This window comes from Vanacampus margaritifer, chromosome 3 (assembly GCF_051991255.1).
Source record: "Vanacampus margaritifer isolate UIUO_Vmar chromosome 3, RoL_Vmar_1.0, whole genome shotgun sequence".
Classification (NCBI taxonomy): domain Eukaryota; kingdom Metazoa; phylum Chordata; class Actinopteri; order Syngnathiformes; family Syngnathidae; genus Vanacampus; species Vanacampus margaritifer.
In genome coordinates this window covers 5952418-5969354 of record NC_135434.1, presented here as the reverse complement: position 1 = coordinate 5969354, position 16937 = coordinate 5952418, and the positions used below count along the sequence as shown (strand labels likewise).

Genomic DNA, 16937 nt, shown 5'->3' with positions numbered 1-16937 from the left:
TTTTTTATTTTGTATGTGGGTGAGTATGCGTATTCATTAGTTCACCTAAAACCTATTTAAAAAATCCCATACCGTTCACCTAAACCGAACACTGCAGAACGCAGCCAGAGCTGTGAGGCCGTCAGGAGACCCGAGGAAGGATCAAAGAAAAGAAAGGAAAGTGAAATCCAGCACCGACCAGACACCACCCACCACCCTTCTTCTATTTTATACTTGAATGACATCTAGGAAGGTTAAAATGTAACATAAAACAAAGCCTGCTCCTTTAATAAAGCTTTTATAATAGCAACAGTTTGATCCATTTGACATTACTTGTGTCAAATGCTTCCTCCACTTACTCAATTTGATGTCGTACCGTAATCCATCAAATACTTTGCTAATGAACAAGAGAAGTCACAGCTTGGCAAAATTAACAAACACGAGGAGCAAAAAACCCTGCAGGAGTCATAAACGGTGTTCTCATTCCCATTACAACATCCTGAGTGTTGTACATTGCAGCTGTGGTTCGGATGTCAGGACAAAGCAGAGCAGAAAATAGCGGTTTACAAGTTTGGACATACAGTCTGGAAAATTGGAGATGGTGATTGGTAGCAACCACTCCAGCGTCTACCTAACTCCCCCACCCACGGTCAACTGAGACAGGCTCCAACATACCCAGGATTCCAGTGAGGACAAATGTTACACAAAATGGATGACAGGACGATAGCAGAACACACCACAGGGGGTTTCTTGGTGTACCACTGAGTTCCCTTCCCTTCCCACTATCACTATCCTAGTAGCAAGGTCAATAAATAATTGAATGACAAAACTAAGGAAGCACCATTACCACTAGGGGTGGGAATCTTTGAATGTCTCACGATTCGATTCAATTCCGATTTTAGGGTACGCGATTCAGTTAAGAATCCATATTTGATTAAGACCAATTTTTGATTCAAAATGATTTGATTGACAATGACTTTTGCTTCAATTTATAGATGTTCAAGGAATCGTAATGATCTACTCGCTACTCTGACTCGCTAATGCTAATTAGTGCTCTACTCGCGGCACTTTTATAACTCAAAAGAACGGCTCCACACTGCAAAAAAATTACTTTTAGTGGAATAACTTGATCGTGACTTCCTTCTACTCTCTAATGTGGCTACAACTTAACTGTATCAGACCACACTGCCCCTAAGTGGCCAGATCGAGTACAACATGAACAGCGCTCCCAATAAAAGGCACACACAAACAAAGGGAAGACAGTATAAAATTATTTAAATAAAACCGATTTGGGGACATTTAAAATCTATTCTGAATTGTACTAAATGAGAATCGCGATTCTTATGAGAATCAATTTTTTGGCACGCGCCTAATTACCACTATTTTGAGACACAGTAAGAGCAACAGCCTGGTGACAAATTATGTGATTCCCCGGTCTGAACACTAGGGGGCACTAATGTAAAAGATAGGGACATATAAGAGACAAAGAAGAATGTAGCTTTTTTTTTGTGTGTATAAAAAAAAGAAAGAATATGAATGCCATGTTACCTTATAGACAGATAACAGATAACAGATAACCAAATGTGTAGTGATATTGAAGCTTTACTGGTTGGAATGTAAGGCTGCAGTATAACTTTCAATTTTTTAAATATGTGTTTATGTGTGAACTGTGTGAACAAACAAACCCAACTGCAGCCTCATATACAGTAAATACAATGTACACTGACGCATCATTTTCTACTTTACGGCCGTGTGTGTGGTCCCCCGGCATATAAACAATACGCCTGCAGAAAGTAGATTTATGCATGGCTGGGTGCCGCTTCCAGGCTCAATCTCATCAAGAGATCAAAAGAACGTTGCGTGTGACCAATGGGCGAGTTTATTATAACAACAGAACGAACAAGTGAAGTGTCCCCCACACTTCACTGTATCCCTGTTGTTTATATTTTACTATCCAAAATGGAAAAAAAAAAAAAACACATGAATCTAAATTTATATTCATACAAGTGCAGACAATACTTTTTTTGTTTGCCCTTGTGACACAACTCAACAGCTTTAAACACAAGCTTGTGACCGAATTTCAAAATAGAGCCAAGTAAAATTGCTGCCAAGGAAGGAGGCCTTTCCAACGGCCGTGGAAAAATCCTAATGCGAGCAACTGGCAGGCCGAAGGTGGCTGTGCGAGGCAATTCATGAATTAAGACGCACGCACGGACACTCTGGGGTGCCACCAGTGCCCGTTATAGAGTTGTGATGTGCCGTTATTAGCTGATTAGACAGCTTTTTCTATAAAAGCGAGCGAGCGAGCGAGCGAGAGAGAGAGAGAGAGAGAGAGAGAGAGAGAGAGAGAGAGAGAGAGGTGATGTGCCATTATTAGTTTATTAGCCAGCTTTTTCTACCAGAGAGAGAGAGAGAGAGAGAGAAAGAGAGAGACGGAGAGAGAGAGAGAGAGAGAGACAGAGAGAGAGAGAGAGAGCGATGTGATGTGCCATTATTAGTTTATTAGCCAGCTTTTTCTATCAAAGCGAGCGAGCGAGAGAGAGAGAGAGAGAGAGAGAGAGAGAAAGAGAGAGAGAGAGAGAGAGAGAGAGAGAGATGTGATGTGCCATTATTAGTTTATTAGCCAGCTTTTTCTATCAGAGAGAGAGAGAGAGAGAGAAAGAGAGAGAGAGAGAGAGATGTGCCATTATTAGTTTATTAGCCAGCTTTTTCTATCAGAGAGACAGAGAGAGAGAGAGAAAGAGAGAGAGAGAGACAGAGCAATGTGATGTGCCATTATTAGTTTATTAGCCAGCTTTTTCTATCAGAGAGACAGAGAGAGAGAGAGAAAGAGAGAGAGAGAGACAGAGCAATGTGATGTGCAATTATTAGTTTATTAGCCAGCTTTTTCTATCAGAGAGAGAGAGAAAGAGAGAGAGAGACAGAGAGACGGAGAGAGAGAGAGAAAGAGAGAGAGAGAGAGAAAAAAAGAGAGAGAGAGAGGGAGAGAGAGACAGAGAGAGAGAGAGAAAGAGAGAGAGAGAGATGGAGAGAGAGAGAGACAGAGAGAGAGAGAGAGCAATGTGATGTGCCATTATTAGTTTATTAGTCAGCTTTTTCTATCAGAGAGAGAGAGAGAGAGAGAGAGAGAGAGAAAGGTTTAGAAAAAGACGGGATGTACCAATTTTCCCCGCTTCAATTTCTTTAACAGGTGATGAGAATATCCACAGATGGAAAGATAAAAGATGTTCCCACCACACAACCTCCTGTTGACATCATTCAGCGTGTTCTTTCTCAAACATATCAAATGGCTGTTTCAAGAAATAGCGCGTTATCTTTCATGATTTGGATGAGCAAAGCTCAGCGTGTGTCCGTTGATTGACAGCTCTCAGTACGGCAAGCTGGTTCACACCTCCAGCAGACATGCTGGAATTGTCTCTCCTATCCTCAGAGTGCTTTTGCTCAAAATCTTTACACTATAAGAATGTGGAGGGCCCCATGACTGGGGTTGGGGCCCCCAAAAAAATACTATTTGGTGAGAAATAACTCCAAAGGGAGAACAGCAAAAACAAATAAATACATAAATAAAAGGCCCCCCCAAAAAAACAAGACTTTTTGGTGAGAAATAACTTCAGAGGCAGAAAATAGCAAAAATACTGTAAGTGTTAAACTCATTCACTCGCAGCCATTTTCACTCAAGCAACCCCCTTCGCTCCCGGCTGTTTTACTGGAGTTTGACTGATTTTGCAAACATGGAACCTACCAAAAGAAAGATTAGAGTCTGTATATTTCTATTTGTTTTCATTTATTCACGAATCTGTATAGAACTGTGGGTAAATGAGCTTGTTTTCAACATGGCCCTGGTTGATCTCTTTTGGTCTGCTGCCACCTGCTGGCCATATTTGTAATAACTACAATTTCTTCAACCGTTCTCTGCAGTTAGGAGGCTGCATCAAAGCCTTCTGTATGCTCCAGCATAAAAAAAAAAAAATACCACTGTCAAACGATAATTTTTTTAAATCAGATTAATCACATTTTAGAATTTTGATTAAGCACGATAAATAAAAAAGGCTTTTTAAATCAAATTTGAAGAGCACCAATTATGTGTTAATTCTTTTGACATTTAATGCTATGAGGACATTTTTGGATCCACTGCACACGCTCATGCTCCTCTTTTTCTGATCAGTTAATTACTTGTATAATTTAAAAAAAAAACAATCACCCCAATATTTTGACATAAACAAGTATTCTAAATGTGATACACAAATATTTATTAAATGGTTCACTTTAATGCACGTAATTATGTTTATTGCTCAAACACAACCTGTGCTACCGTAAACGTAGCCATTCGCTGGCACGGTAAAGGGTAATCTATGGTCAAAATTAATAGTGCGATTAATCTGCGTTAATTCATGATTTTTTTTGTGATTAATTAATCCATTAATTTGGACAGCACTGGAAAAAAACATATATTTAAAAAACGTATAAATATGTCTTTGGGACACTTAAACATTTAAAATAGAACATATTAATACGTTTTTGGGAGCAAATGAGAGATTTTTTTTACTGTTTTGTGAAATATTAGCGGAATAGCCTGGACACCCTGGAATGCTGCTAAGAGGGGGAAGCTGTGAAAAAAGGGGTTAAGCTAAAAGGGAGGGTGTGACTAGGATGAGCTTGCAGGGGTCCCCGTGGGGCTGTAAACATTAAGCTTCTGCACTTCGGAAGGGGAGTTGGGGGGAGAGGGGTGGTCTTGGTTATCTTCCTCTCACAAGTCCGGCCTCATCATTTGCCAACGCACTGAAGCCCATTTGAAGAGGCCTAATGAGCTGACGCTTGCAAATCAGCTCGTTTTAACTTCCCCGGCCAATTAACAATTTCATTTCACACACGCACTGACACAAAAACACACACGAGTCCTCCACGTCCCTCTTTGAATGAATCGCAGAAGTGTAAATCTAAGCTAATTGCCTCGGATCCCCCTAACTAGCATTTACAACCGGCAAACTACCGCATCACAGATCAAAACATAAGAGACCCAATACACGTCCAAAAATGAATTTGCAAACCTAGCGATATAGTTCAATGTCGTCGACTGTCTCTGTTGTGAGTTGTTGGGAGTCCAAGCTGTGGAAAAGCAGTTATTTATTCCACGTCTCGCTCCGTGTCTCTTTTTCTAGCCAAGGGTCCCGCTAGTTGAAGCTGCTTTTATTGCACTCCATAATTCATAACTGTTAGTACTGTTGCCTTATTTAGAATATATGGCCACATGTGTTAAGGAAGCACATGTTCTGGCCCACACGTGAAAGCCGCTATGCAGACACTTTTGTCTGACAGGAAGGTGAACAAGAGCCACACACCTTTTTGCCAAGCTTTATGTGTGTGTGTGTGTGTGTCCTTGAATTATTATCGACTCGCAATAGCCCTCAGGTGAAAGTAGGCAATTAGAATATTCATGAAGCCTTTGGGTTTGAGATGCACATCACTTGAGTGAACCTTTAATAAGCCAATATTCCGGCAGTAGTGTACAGTATATGAGGATTAGAAAAAAAAAAAAAAAAAAAAGTACTCTTCTTCTAACCAAGAACATTCAAGTAGAAAAAAATCGATTTTTTTTTGCAGATGAGGAAGCTGAAGTGTAGAAAAAAGGTTGCATTCAGGGTGATTGAGAGCTGACGTCGATTAAAAGGCAGAAAAGTAAAAGGATGAATTATTGACAAACATGAAAGAACAAATGTAAGCCGAGACAAGTATCGAACCTTTTTCCACCCTCTGCCCGCTTAGGAGCCCCGAGAGCCTGCTCTGATTACTGATGCTCCAGATTCAGTCCCAACAATGTGATGTGGCCTAATTGGTCTTAAAGCAACAGTTTGCATGATTCTATCTCAAAATCAACTGTATTCATTACTTCAGAACTTCAGAGCCGCATGTGCCTAATGATAAGCTCATGTAACCTCATTTAGCAAGCATAAAAGGATCAATCAAAAGGTATGATTTGCCTTTTCGTTGGCTTTTTACAACACGTATTCGCAACAAAAGGCCAGCCCTCAACAAGAGAAGAAAAAAATATTACATGACATATTATGAAATATAACCAACTGTGGTGTAAGCACATTTTTGGTTTACATTTTACATTTGTATTACAACTCAGTTGCTCCCAAAAACGTATAAATGCGTTCTATTTTAAATATTACCATGGTCCCAAAAACATATTTATACGTTTTTTTTATGTTGTGAAACTTGGCTAAATACAAATGCTAATTGCTGCAAAACGAAAAATAAATGAAAAAAAAATATTTTTTTCCTCTTGGTAGGTTTTATAGCAATAGATCACAATAAGCGGTGTGAATTGTTTAGTACCTTGCGATTCGATCTGTATCACGATTTATAGGTCACGATTTGATTCGATACCGATTAATCTTGATACGAATCGATAAGTCAATTATTGCGATTTTTTTTTTAACTAAAATTTAGAAAATACTAATCAGTAAACTGGTACATGTACACTGTAAGATTTGTATGAAAATGTACTTCAGGCTTAAAACTGTGAGCCACTGTATTTAACAAACAGGTTGGAATCAGTTTCATGTTTGAACAGCATTAAAATAAAATATTACGGCTTAATGTTCCATTCATATAACATTCTTCCATGTTTAAAGTGTGAAACCAAACCCTAAGTAAGACATTTTGTTGAATATTTCCATAAAAAATTGATCTTAAAAAATCGATTCGGTTGCATATGAACCGATACGAGAATTGTGTGCTGTATTATCGCGATATATTGCCGTATCGATTTTTTTTAACACCCCTAATCACAATATATTCTGTAGGCCTTGCAAAATCTGTTAAAATCCAGTAAAACAGCCGGGAGTGAAGAGGGTTGCTTCAGTAAAAATGGCTGGGAGTGAATGAGTTAAGGAAACAGTTTGACCGGCTAACAAAATATTCATATTTCCATGATCTCTTATATGAACAAATCAGAAGTTGACCAGCGTCCTGCAAAAACAGACTAGAGGTCACATGACAGTATATATATGCATATACAAATCGAACAAAATGTACACCTAATCCTCAAACGCGCAGAGAAAATAGAGAATAGCAATATTAATCCTTCTATATAAAGATACTAGAATTTCATCGTGTGAGCGGCATGAGATTAAACGGTGGAATTGGCCGGGAGTGAGCGCGCAAGCTCGTAGCAGCGGCTGCGCGCGTATCGGCGAAACAAAAGCTAATTGCACCGAGCTAACAGGAGGTATTCGCCAACAGCCTCCTGTAGATAAGTGGCAGTTGAGCATCTGCTTGCTCAGATAAACGAGATATCAAGTAAGGCCGAGGTTGGTTGTGATCCGCTGCCAGACGCACTGCATCAGCCGCAGACAGATAACCAACCGCGCAGGCTGCTCGTTCCTGTGGCCGCCTCGTAATCACTTCTTCACCAAACTGTATATCTGTCTTTTTACACTCTACGGGCAACATTTCTTTTATGGCAAACGAGGAAAATGCTTTCCTTGTTCGTCCATTTGTTTTGGATTGTGGTAATAATGCTTCTTTTTAACAAGGAAATGTTTATTCCAAGATGGAATCATTTCCCAGCAAGTATCTTAACAATTAATTTTTAAATGCCTTGTTTGAATAGAAGAAAGGAAGCGGAACAGGAAGACAGAGGAGCTCGGGGGCCTCCGAGTTAAACCTCTTCACATTCCTGTTATTAAAAAATTAAGTCCAGCCTCCAGCAGCTGTAGACAAATCCTGCAAAAAAAAAAAGGTGCCACGGTCAAAAAGTTGCAACTGTATTGGCGTGCTCATTTCGTCAGCCTGGGGAACTTCACTCCATTCACTTTCTAATTTGTTCCGCATTGCAATGTTTACAACCCAGTTCCATTTAACTCTTTGACTGCCAAAAACGTTAAATAACGTTTAGTAAAATCCTATGGAGGAGTGCCAAAGACGTTAAAAGACGTTTGTTTCAAAACAGAGGTGAAACTAACCATTTTCTATTGTTGATTACTCAAAAACGGAATAAGGTAGAAACAAACTTTTTTTTCTGATGAAAGGTGAGAGTCCAATCTTTCATTTGGTAGTATGTGTGTTTCCATAGTCCAAACACATAATTTTCTGTGGACCTTGAAAGATCAGTCAAAAGATCAGTCAAAATGCTTAAATCGGCTGGCACCCACGGCATCCCTTTTCTGAAAACCTCTGGCAGTCAAAGAGTTAATAGTTTTACAATTGGGAAAAAAAAAAAATAATAATTAAATCCTGCGCTTATTATTTGTTCTGCAGCAGTCCATTTGGCTAAGTTGGGAATGAATTAAAAGGTGCATGCCACTAATGGCCACTAGGTAGGAAACAACATAATGCATCCATTAAGACAAGATGCAGTGACTACACATTATCTTGTTAGCATTAATTATACATCACAAAACACTATCAATCAATAACTCAGGCCCATCTCCAAATCTTTCCCACAAAATTTTTTAAATACATCTGGCTATAAACTCGCACAAAATGGTTACCGCCTCTACCATGTGAAATCAACTCGCATAAACATTTGTCCCTTCTATTACGGTATACATTGAAGACCCTCTAAAGTGATAATAAACGTCTCCACAGAGGAGAGTCAAATGTGAATAATTAGAAAAAAAATTTTTTCCACGTATATAAAATGAGACTTCATCATGTCTTCGCTCTCATGCTTGAAATATCCGCCTCAAGCCTCGGGCAGCTGAAATGTAGCATAGCAGGTTGTCGCAGGTCTTTCCACGATGACCACTAGCCACCAGTTAGCTCATCGAACGCAAAAAAAAAAGTCACCAGCATATTACAGTACAGTATGTTTGTATAACTGTTAAGGATATGAAAAAAAAAAAAAGGATAGTTCATAAAGATTTATGATAAGCCAAAGCTTGACGTAGGAGCGATGCATTTGCAGTATTTCCTGTTTGGCCAGCAAGCAGCTATACGGAATGTAGCATTTCACCTGGGAAGTTCAACTGTACAGTATTCCTCCATTTTATCCCCTTTCACATTGTCTGAATAAACCGTTAAGAAGCCCACCACAACACTTTTTGTGAAAGAAGCGCGGTGGGGGGTGGGGGGTGGGGGGTGAAGAGAAAATTACTGAGAGCTCATTTTGAAGTGGTTTTGAGGTCAAAGCCTGCACGAAGGACCAAAAAGTAGCAATGAAAAAGTAAAAAACAGAGCACATGAATAACTTTAGACTTAAAAGATGTATAATTGGTGCGTTGTGTTTGCTGAGGCAGTTTTATGAAGTAGTCGAGTACAAACAGCTGTTATCCCCCCCCCCCCCCCCCCCTCAAGTCTAATTCACTCGTTACTCTTGCACAGAAGAAAGGGGTACATGACTGTGTGACTCTCAGTGCTTAGGACAGGGGCGTTTCTAGCCCTTTTGGGGGGGGGGGTTTGTTAACCCCTAAATTGAATCTAGTGCTGCTACTATTGAATATTTTTTAGGATAGATTAATCTGCCGATTATTCAATCGATTAACTAGTCAGATTCATTTTAATTTAGCATTTAAGTGTCTTACAAAAGCATTTTATTTACTAGTGATTGGTGTTTATTTCGTAAAAAATATGTGTGTGTGTTATGTACAATGTTACCGGTTTGGTCATTGTTAGAAACAGATGTTTGCAAATGTCTTACTTTGATTAAACACCGAAGATAATTAGTCTTCTTTCATGAAAGACTACAGAAATCAGTGGTATGATGAAATCAGAAGATTTGGACAATTTGAAATTTTTTTTAAAAAAAATGGCTCCAAACGATTACTCGATTATTAAAATAGTTGTTGATTAATTTGGTAATCGATTACTTGCCCTAATTGAATCCTAGCACCCTAAAAATTTTAGAGATTATTATCATTGTTATAATAAATATCATTGTGTGTCCATTTTAAACAAGCCACTAAAGTGCCATCATTAGCATTCCTTATTTTTTGTTGTATTTAATCATAGCTTGCATTTTGTGTCATGCAATATTAAACTCCTTTTCGGAAACTATAGCTGTGGCTCAACATTTACTTTGTAAATAACCTTTATCAGATTTAAAGATTTAGTCACAGATCCCCCCCCAAAAAAAAAAAAAACATGTTATGCTTCTCTTTCTTTCAAATGTGCCAAAGAAAAACTGCGTTGGCCCTTCACTTCTGATCCTCGACTGGCCCCTGGTTTGCAGTAGAAGCTGCATGTGCAGCATTTACAGAAAGAGAAATATGACCTCCGCAGCGCACAGAAAAACACTTACATACACGTGGCTGCAGCAGGGGCGGGACAAAGAGGAGCGGAGACAACACTGGAGCTATTTATCTCCGTAGATATCCAAAGAGGAGTGGGTGAAGAGCCAGATCTACTGACAGACAGTGCAGCTTCTCTGCAGTGAGTGGTTATTGATTGTAAGAGGATTCCATCCTCGCTGCTGCCGCGCTTGCAGAATCTGCAGACACAATGAAAAGCGGCGTCCGGAAACGCATTTGAAGAGCGCTGCTAAATTGCTGTAACGGCCTGATGCAATCAAGCGGCGCAGACCTCAAGTGTTGTGCTGTGGCACTGCAGAGAAAGCATCCAAAGAGGAGATGTTGTGGAACATCAGTGACCTTTTCGCAGCTAAGGAGCCAGCATGGTTGCGGTTTGAACAGCGGTACGAACACACAAACTCCATTCCGGGAATAGAAAGATCATGTCAAGCTCTTAAATAATTCGGAGTGATGCTGATGCACGTGGCCTTTAAAAATCAACAGGAGACATACATGTTTGTGACGGAGTTAAGGCCACACTAAAAAGCTCTCATTGGCTGACACCCACGTCACTCACCAGGCCAACAGATCAACAGGAGACATACAGTACATGTTTATGACGGAGTTAAGGCCACACTAAAAAGCTCTCATTGGCTGACACCCACGTCACTCACCAGGCCAACAACTCAACAGGAGACATACATGTTTATGACGGAGTTAAGGCCACGCTAAAAAGCTCTGATTCACTGACACCCACGTCACTCACCAGGCCAACAAATCAACAGGAGGCATACATGTTTATGACGGAGTTAAGGCCACGCTAAAAAGCTCTGATTCGCTGACACCCACGTCACTCACCAGGCCAACAACTCAACAGGAGACATACAGTACATGTTTATGACGGAGTTAAGGCCACGCTAAAAAGCTCTGATTCACTGACACCCACGTCACTCACCAGGCCAACAACTCAACAAGAGACATACATGTTTATGACGGAGTTAAGGCCACGGTATAAAAGCTCTGATTCGCTGACACCCACGTCAGTCACCAGGCCAACAAATCAACAGGAGACATACATGTTTGTGACGGAGTTAAGGCCACGCTAAAAAGCTCTCATTCGCTGACACCCACGTCACTCACCAGGCCAACAAATCAACAGGAGGCATACATGTTTATGACGGAGTTAAGGCCACGCTAAAAAGCTCTGATTCGCTGACACCCACGTCACTCACCAGGCCAACAACTCAACAGGAGACATACATGTTTATGACGGAGTTAAGGCCACGCTATAAAAGCTCTGATTCGCTGACACCCACGTCACTCACCAGGCCAGGCCCTGATTTTTAAAAGCACTCCGTCATTTTGTACGACTTATCAGCCAGTGATTTGATTCGTCTGATTTTCAGTGGTGACACAAACGCTGATTAGAGGAGGTTGTGCAAAGCCGCAAGCCAAGTTTAAGTTTTTTCCACGACACCATAATTGTTTGAAGTGTTGAGTGTTCAGCGTAGACATGTGCGAGGACAATCACAACCAAAACAGTTGTTTGTGTTCTTCATCATAAATTACTTTGTTAAGGCTTCTGGAAATATTTATGACCTGACTGCAACCAGTGAAGACTGAAGACACATGGCTGGATTTACACTGCATGACTCAAATGACACAATTCTGATTCCCCCCACTTTTGTTAACAAGAGTATGAAAACCTAATTTAAAAAAATTTTGTATTAGAACAGATATAAAATTTGTGATTAATCGTGAGTTAACTAGTGAAGTCATGCGATTAATTACGATTACAAATTGTAATCGTCTGACACCCCTAATTTTTAATAATCTTTTCTTTAAAAAAAAAATCGATTATTAAAAATAAATAAATAAAATGTTTAATTTTTTTTAAAGAAAAGATTATTACAAATTAGGGGTATCAGGCGATTAAATGTTTTAGTCATAATTAATCGCATGACTTCACTAGTTAACTCACGATTAATCACAAAGGTTATATTTGTTTTAAATGTACAATAATTTTATTTCTAGGTTTTCATACTCTTGTTAACAAAAGTGGAATTTTTTTAACTAATCGAAATAGTTCAAATGAATTTGTGACGCAATGAATGAGTTATTATTTATGAGTTGTTTTATGCTGAAAGACCCATTTATGGACTCAAAGTTGGGTCAAATCGACCCAAGTAGAGGATCTGTCCATTTTTGACCCGTAGTTGAGTTGAGTTATTTTTTACCCAACTGTTTTTAGAGTGCATATGTAACTAGTGCAAAAGGGACACAGGAAAGTCTGAGCCAAGATTCAAACACGGGACCACTTGAATGGCAGACTTGCTTACCTATGTTAAAAAAAAAAAAACACCATCTCATTGACATAATGCATTTCATAGCCCCTCCTCCTAACCCCAACCATCAAAAATAATTGCAGCCCTATTCCTTTCCCTAACCTCAACCATAACCCACTTCAAACCTAAACTCTAAAACCAAGTCTTGACCCTCAAAAAGAGGTCTAAACTTGTGGGGCCCAGCAAAATGGCCGCACATGGACGGGTGGGCCCTACAACTCTGTGAAATCCCAAAATGGTGGCCCCACTACGTAACAAAAACAAGACCACACACATACACACTATATATATATTTATAGATTGACAAAAAAAAAAAAAAGTATTTTTGCACATAGTTTGTGCACATTTGCTACTACTTCTGACTTGGCATGCATATGACATTGAATTGACATTTTAGCAGAACAACATCAAGTGTGACCAATTTTCAAACGCTGATCCGTATTTTTGAAAAATCAAACGACTTCTCTGACATAACCAGGCACTGTTAAGTCGACACATGTACAGTAGCTGTTGTTAAGAGCATGCACACTCGAGCAAGTGTCAAAGCTGGCCTAATCACCGGAAGCCCAATCAGCACCGCAGCCAATGGAGGAGGTTGACCCATACGTGCCAGCCCCGTCCACGTGGTCCACGCGACGCGTGACGTCGTCGATGACAAGTGACGGATATTTTCCACGCAGCCAGCAGCAGCTCAGTGCAACTCTTTGTCAAGCCACAAGACACGAAAAAGGGGGAATCTTACCGCTTGGTTGTTGGTGTAGTTCATGATGTTGGGCGCTTTACGCAGCAAACGTCACGCGCACGCGTGTAAACAACTCAGATGTCCGCTTTGTGTCACGCACAGCAGGGAAAGAATCTGAAGTGCTAATCGAAATCAAATGCTTAGAAATCCGTCGGTGAACTCGGAAGTTGTCAAGGATCCCCGCATTCCACGCACTCGCTCATTTGCGTAAAAAGGCGCTCCATTGTGCGAGGTTCCCGTGCGGCTCGTCCCCGGCGCCGACATCGTCCTTGCTTGAGTCCCAACTGCTCCTCGGCTCGGTCCTGACTCCCCCCACTCTCTCGCTCGCACGCGCACACGCACGCCCGGCAAGCTGCAGCAGTAGCAATGCAAGGGGAGGATAAAGAGTGACCGACGGACGGACGGACCAACCAAGAGGCTTTTCCTGGGAGGGCGGGGGTGAGCGTGTGAGCACGTCGAGGAGTGACTTGTCGTTTTAGACATGCCCCCCCTACAAACACGCATTCGGGGACAGTTAGGGTTGCTTAAAGGGCACGCCAGGTGTTGGCAGCAATTGAAAGGGTGTCATTACACTGCTTGTCAGCCACCCACATTTTCCATTCATAAATTCATTGGCTCATCTTACAACATCAGGGGTTATATACGTCGCTCTATAATGAAAATGCATGTTATAAAAGCTCAAGGGAGCAAAATGCATGGCAAGTTGCTGCCTACACCGCTCACGGTGGGGGGGAAAAAAAGAAGATGCTGTCTGTTTTATTTACCCATTTTATTTTAAGCAGTGAGTCAACTTTTTTTGTTTTGTTAGTATGACGTATGCTTAATCACCACTTCCATCCGTGCTCTATATTGTTTTTACTCAATTAGGCTTGTAGGTGAGCAAGCTTTTCTTCTTTTTATTATTATATATATATTTTTTTTTTACTCATTACTGGCATCAACTAAATATATAACTGAATAACCCTTAAACGGTGGCTATAGAACCACACTTAAATACTCAAATGAAATTATTTATTCTTATTAAATAATGTATTTTATGAGCTATTATGTACCTTTATTATGCTACTGTTGCTATTACCCTGTTTTAATATGAAAAATATGAGGTTTTGATAAAAAAAAGTTGTTGTTTTTTTAACTCATTCACTCCCAGCCATTTTCACTGAAGCAACCCCCTACGCTCCTAGCTGTTTTACTGGATTTTGCAAGGCCCACAGAATATTGTGCTCTATTGCTATAAACACACGGAACCTACCAAAAGAAAGATTAGATTCTCTTCTTTCATCAGGAAAAGTATATTTCTATCTGTTTCCGTTTTTGCACCCATTAGCATTAGAGTATATCTTAATTTTTTTAATAACATTTTTTTTTAATCTTAATTTTCGTCATTATTCACAAATCAGTTTTTTTTTTTACCCGGGGAAAATAGTTTTTTTTTCCAGTATGGCCCTGGTTGATCTCTTATATTCTGCTGCCACCTGCTGGTCGATTTTGTAATAACTACCATTGCTTTAAGCGTCCCCTTCAGGTCAGAGGATACATCAAAGCTTTCTGTATGCTCTAAAACTTGCGCACCCAACAACTCTTGAAATGGAAAAACTCACAGTTTGATCTCTTCTGACCGCAGTCCTGGAACTTTTCTGACACACCTGATAAAATCACATTCTATTAAATGGTAGCGCAATATCCCAACAAGTAGACAAGCTGCACAAATAACATCACCACGTGTCTAATTTCTACATAGCGTATGCATGTATTTACTGACAGAGCAGTTACTCATCCTTCTGGATAAAAATACAAACTGTCATCCATCTTTAAGCATGCCTGCGTGCGCTCCCGGCCGGGCCCATGTGAGCATGACGCCAAGTTGTTGTGCAGCGAAGCGCTTGGCCTTGTCAACTGCTGATGCACCATTTGTGGCGAGGTGGAAAGGGGGGGAAAAAAACGACATGGGAAAGGTTTGAGTGTGGGAATAAACAGGATTCAAGGGAGGAATCAGCTGACTTGGAGCTGGCCTCCAGGAAATCCGCCCTGGATAACAACTAATGGCGCGTCCGAGCCATCACTTCCAAACAAGACGAGACAGTAGTCGCGCTAGTATGCCACAAACCAAACGGTGTTTTTCTGTTCGAGCAAACGGTATTGTTGTGAGTTGTTTGTGTGTGAGCGGTGAAATGAGAGATGCAAGCAGATGACATGTAGGAGGATGAGGATGGATGGAGGAGGAGAGAGAGTCCGTCTGTGGGCAGCCTTGGCCCGTAGCAACATGACAACAGAGTGCATCTCGTGGTTTAATAACACGTCTGCGGAACATGTTCACACTGGAGTTTAGCGGGGAGTCGTGCAAAGAGTTTAGTATTACATTGCTAGAGTTTCATAGAAGATAGTAAGCGGATCTTTTGCAGCACAGCCTTCGGTTACATTTATAGTTCAACATCTATTTTGTTCCCCAAAAATGTATGCAAAATGTTCTATTTTAAATATTGCCATGGTCCCCAAAACATATTTATACATCTAGAGCATACAGTAGGCTTTGATGCAGCCTCTGAACTGAAGACAATGGTTGAAGCAATGGGTAGTTGTTACCAAAAAAAAAAACGGCCAGCAGGTGGCAGCAGAGTATAAGAGATCAACCAGGGCCATGTTGCAACAAGCTCTTTCCCCCAGTGTTTTCAACAGGTTTGTGAATAATGATGAAAGTTAGATACATTCTAATGCTAATTGATGAAACTGACAAAAATGTACTCTTTTTTTGCTGACATACTATACTATACAAATGTCATTTTTTTGTAACAAAGTACATCATCAATCCCCTTTTTTCCATCACTATACGAATATGAAGTACCAAATAAACACCAATCACTGGTTTATAAACAGTAATCAGGGGGGGAAATGTTTTCGTAAAACACGTTAATGCAAAATGAAAATGAATCCGATTAGTCGATTAATCGATTAAATAATTGATAGATTAATCGATTCTAAAAAATATTCAATTGTGACAGCAGCAGCAGTTTGTTTTATGTGCTAATTGAGAATAAAAACAACTGTTTTTTATTGTCTTGAAGAAATTAAAGCTTGAACGGCCATGAGATGGTGTTTTTGGTCCCAGTGGTCCTTGTAAATCCTTCTCTGTGGACTCGGGCCCTTTGGCACACTAATTTATATATCAATGTAAAGTTGCAGTAAAAAAATTAATAAATCCAATTCGCGTCAGGTTTCGTCTCTCCCCCTGCTCAAACCATTCATACTCCTACTCAATTCCAGCGAAAGCACACTCAGCTACTGAGAGAGCAGGGAGCTCCGTCACCGCTTGAACCCGGACAAAAGGCATGAAGAAATTCATAATGCGCCGATAAGCGAGAAGACGTATGGAACCCAAACAAGATGAGGCTTGATAACGCAGGAGGACTTAGAGCTGTAAATATACTGCCGTTAATCAGATTAAGGTTTCATCAGCAGGTAGCGGCGCCAAGCGAGCGTCCTGAGAACAATTTACATTCACAGTTCACCGTTGGTGATACATCATTTGTCACAAGCGTCCAGATGACGAGACATAATGAATGGACATTATCCTCATTCACGGTCCTTACTAGCACATTTTCCCAGGAAGTGAGGAGATTCCTTTACTGTGTCTACTAC

General features: G+C 40.3%; 1 protein-coding gene across 4 annotated transcripts in view; it reads right to left on the bottom strand.

The window, feature by feature from the left end:
• rtkna (rhotekin a) overlaps positions 1-16937 on the bottom strand; it is a 73844-nt gene that overhangs the window by 20632 nt on the left and 36275 nt on the right. Inside the window, exon 1 of one of the 4 annotated variants that reach the window (XM_077560439.1) lies at positions 13302-13697. The exons of the other annotated variants lie outside the window; for them this stretch is intronic. Within the exon in view, the coding sequence (XP_077416565.1) occupies positions 13302-13325 (24 nt within the window). The 5' untranslated portion in view covers positions 13326-13697. Of the gene's footprint in view, positions 1-13301; positions 13698-16937 lie in introns of those variants that run through there. 4 annotated transcript variants of the gene reach the window in all.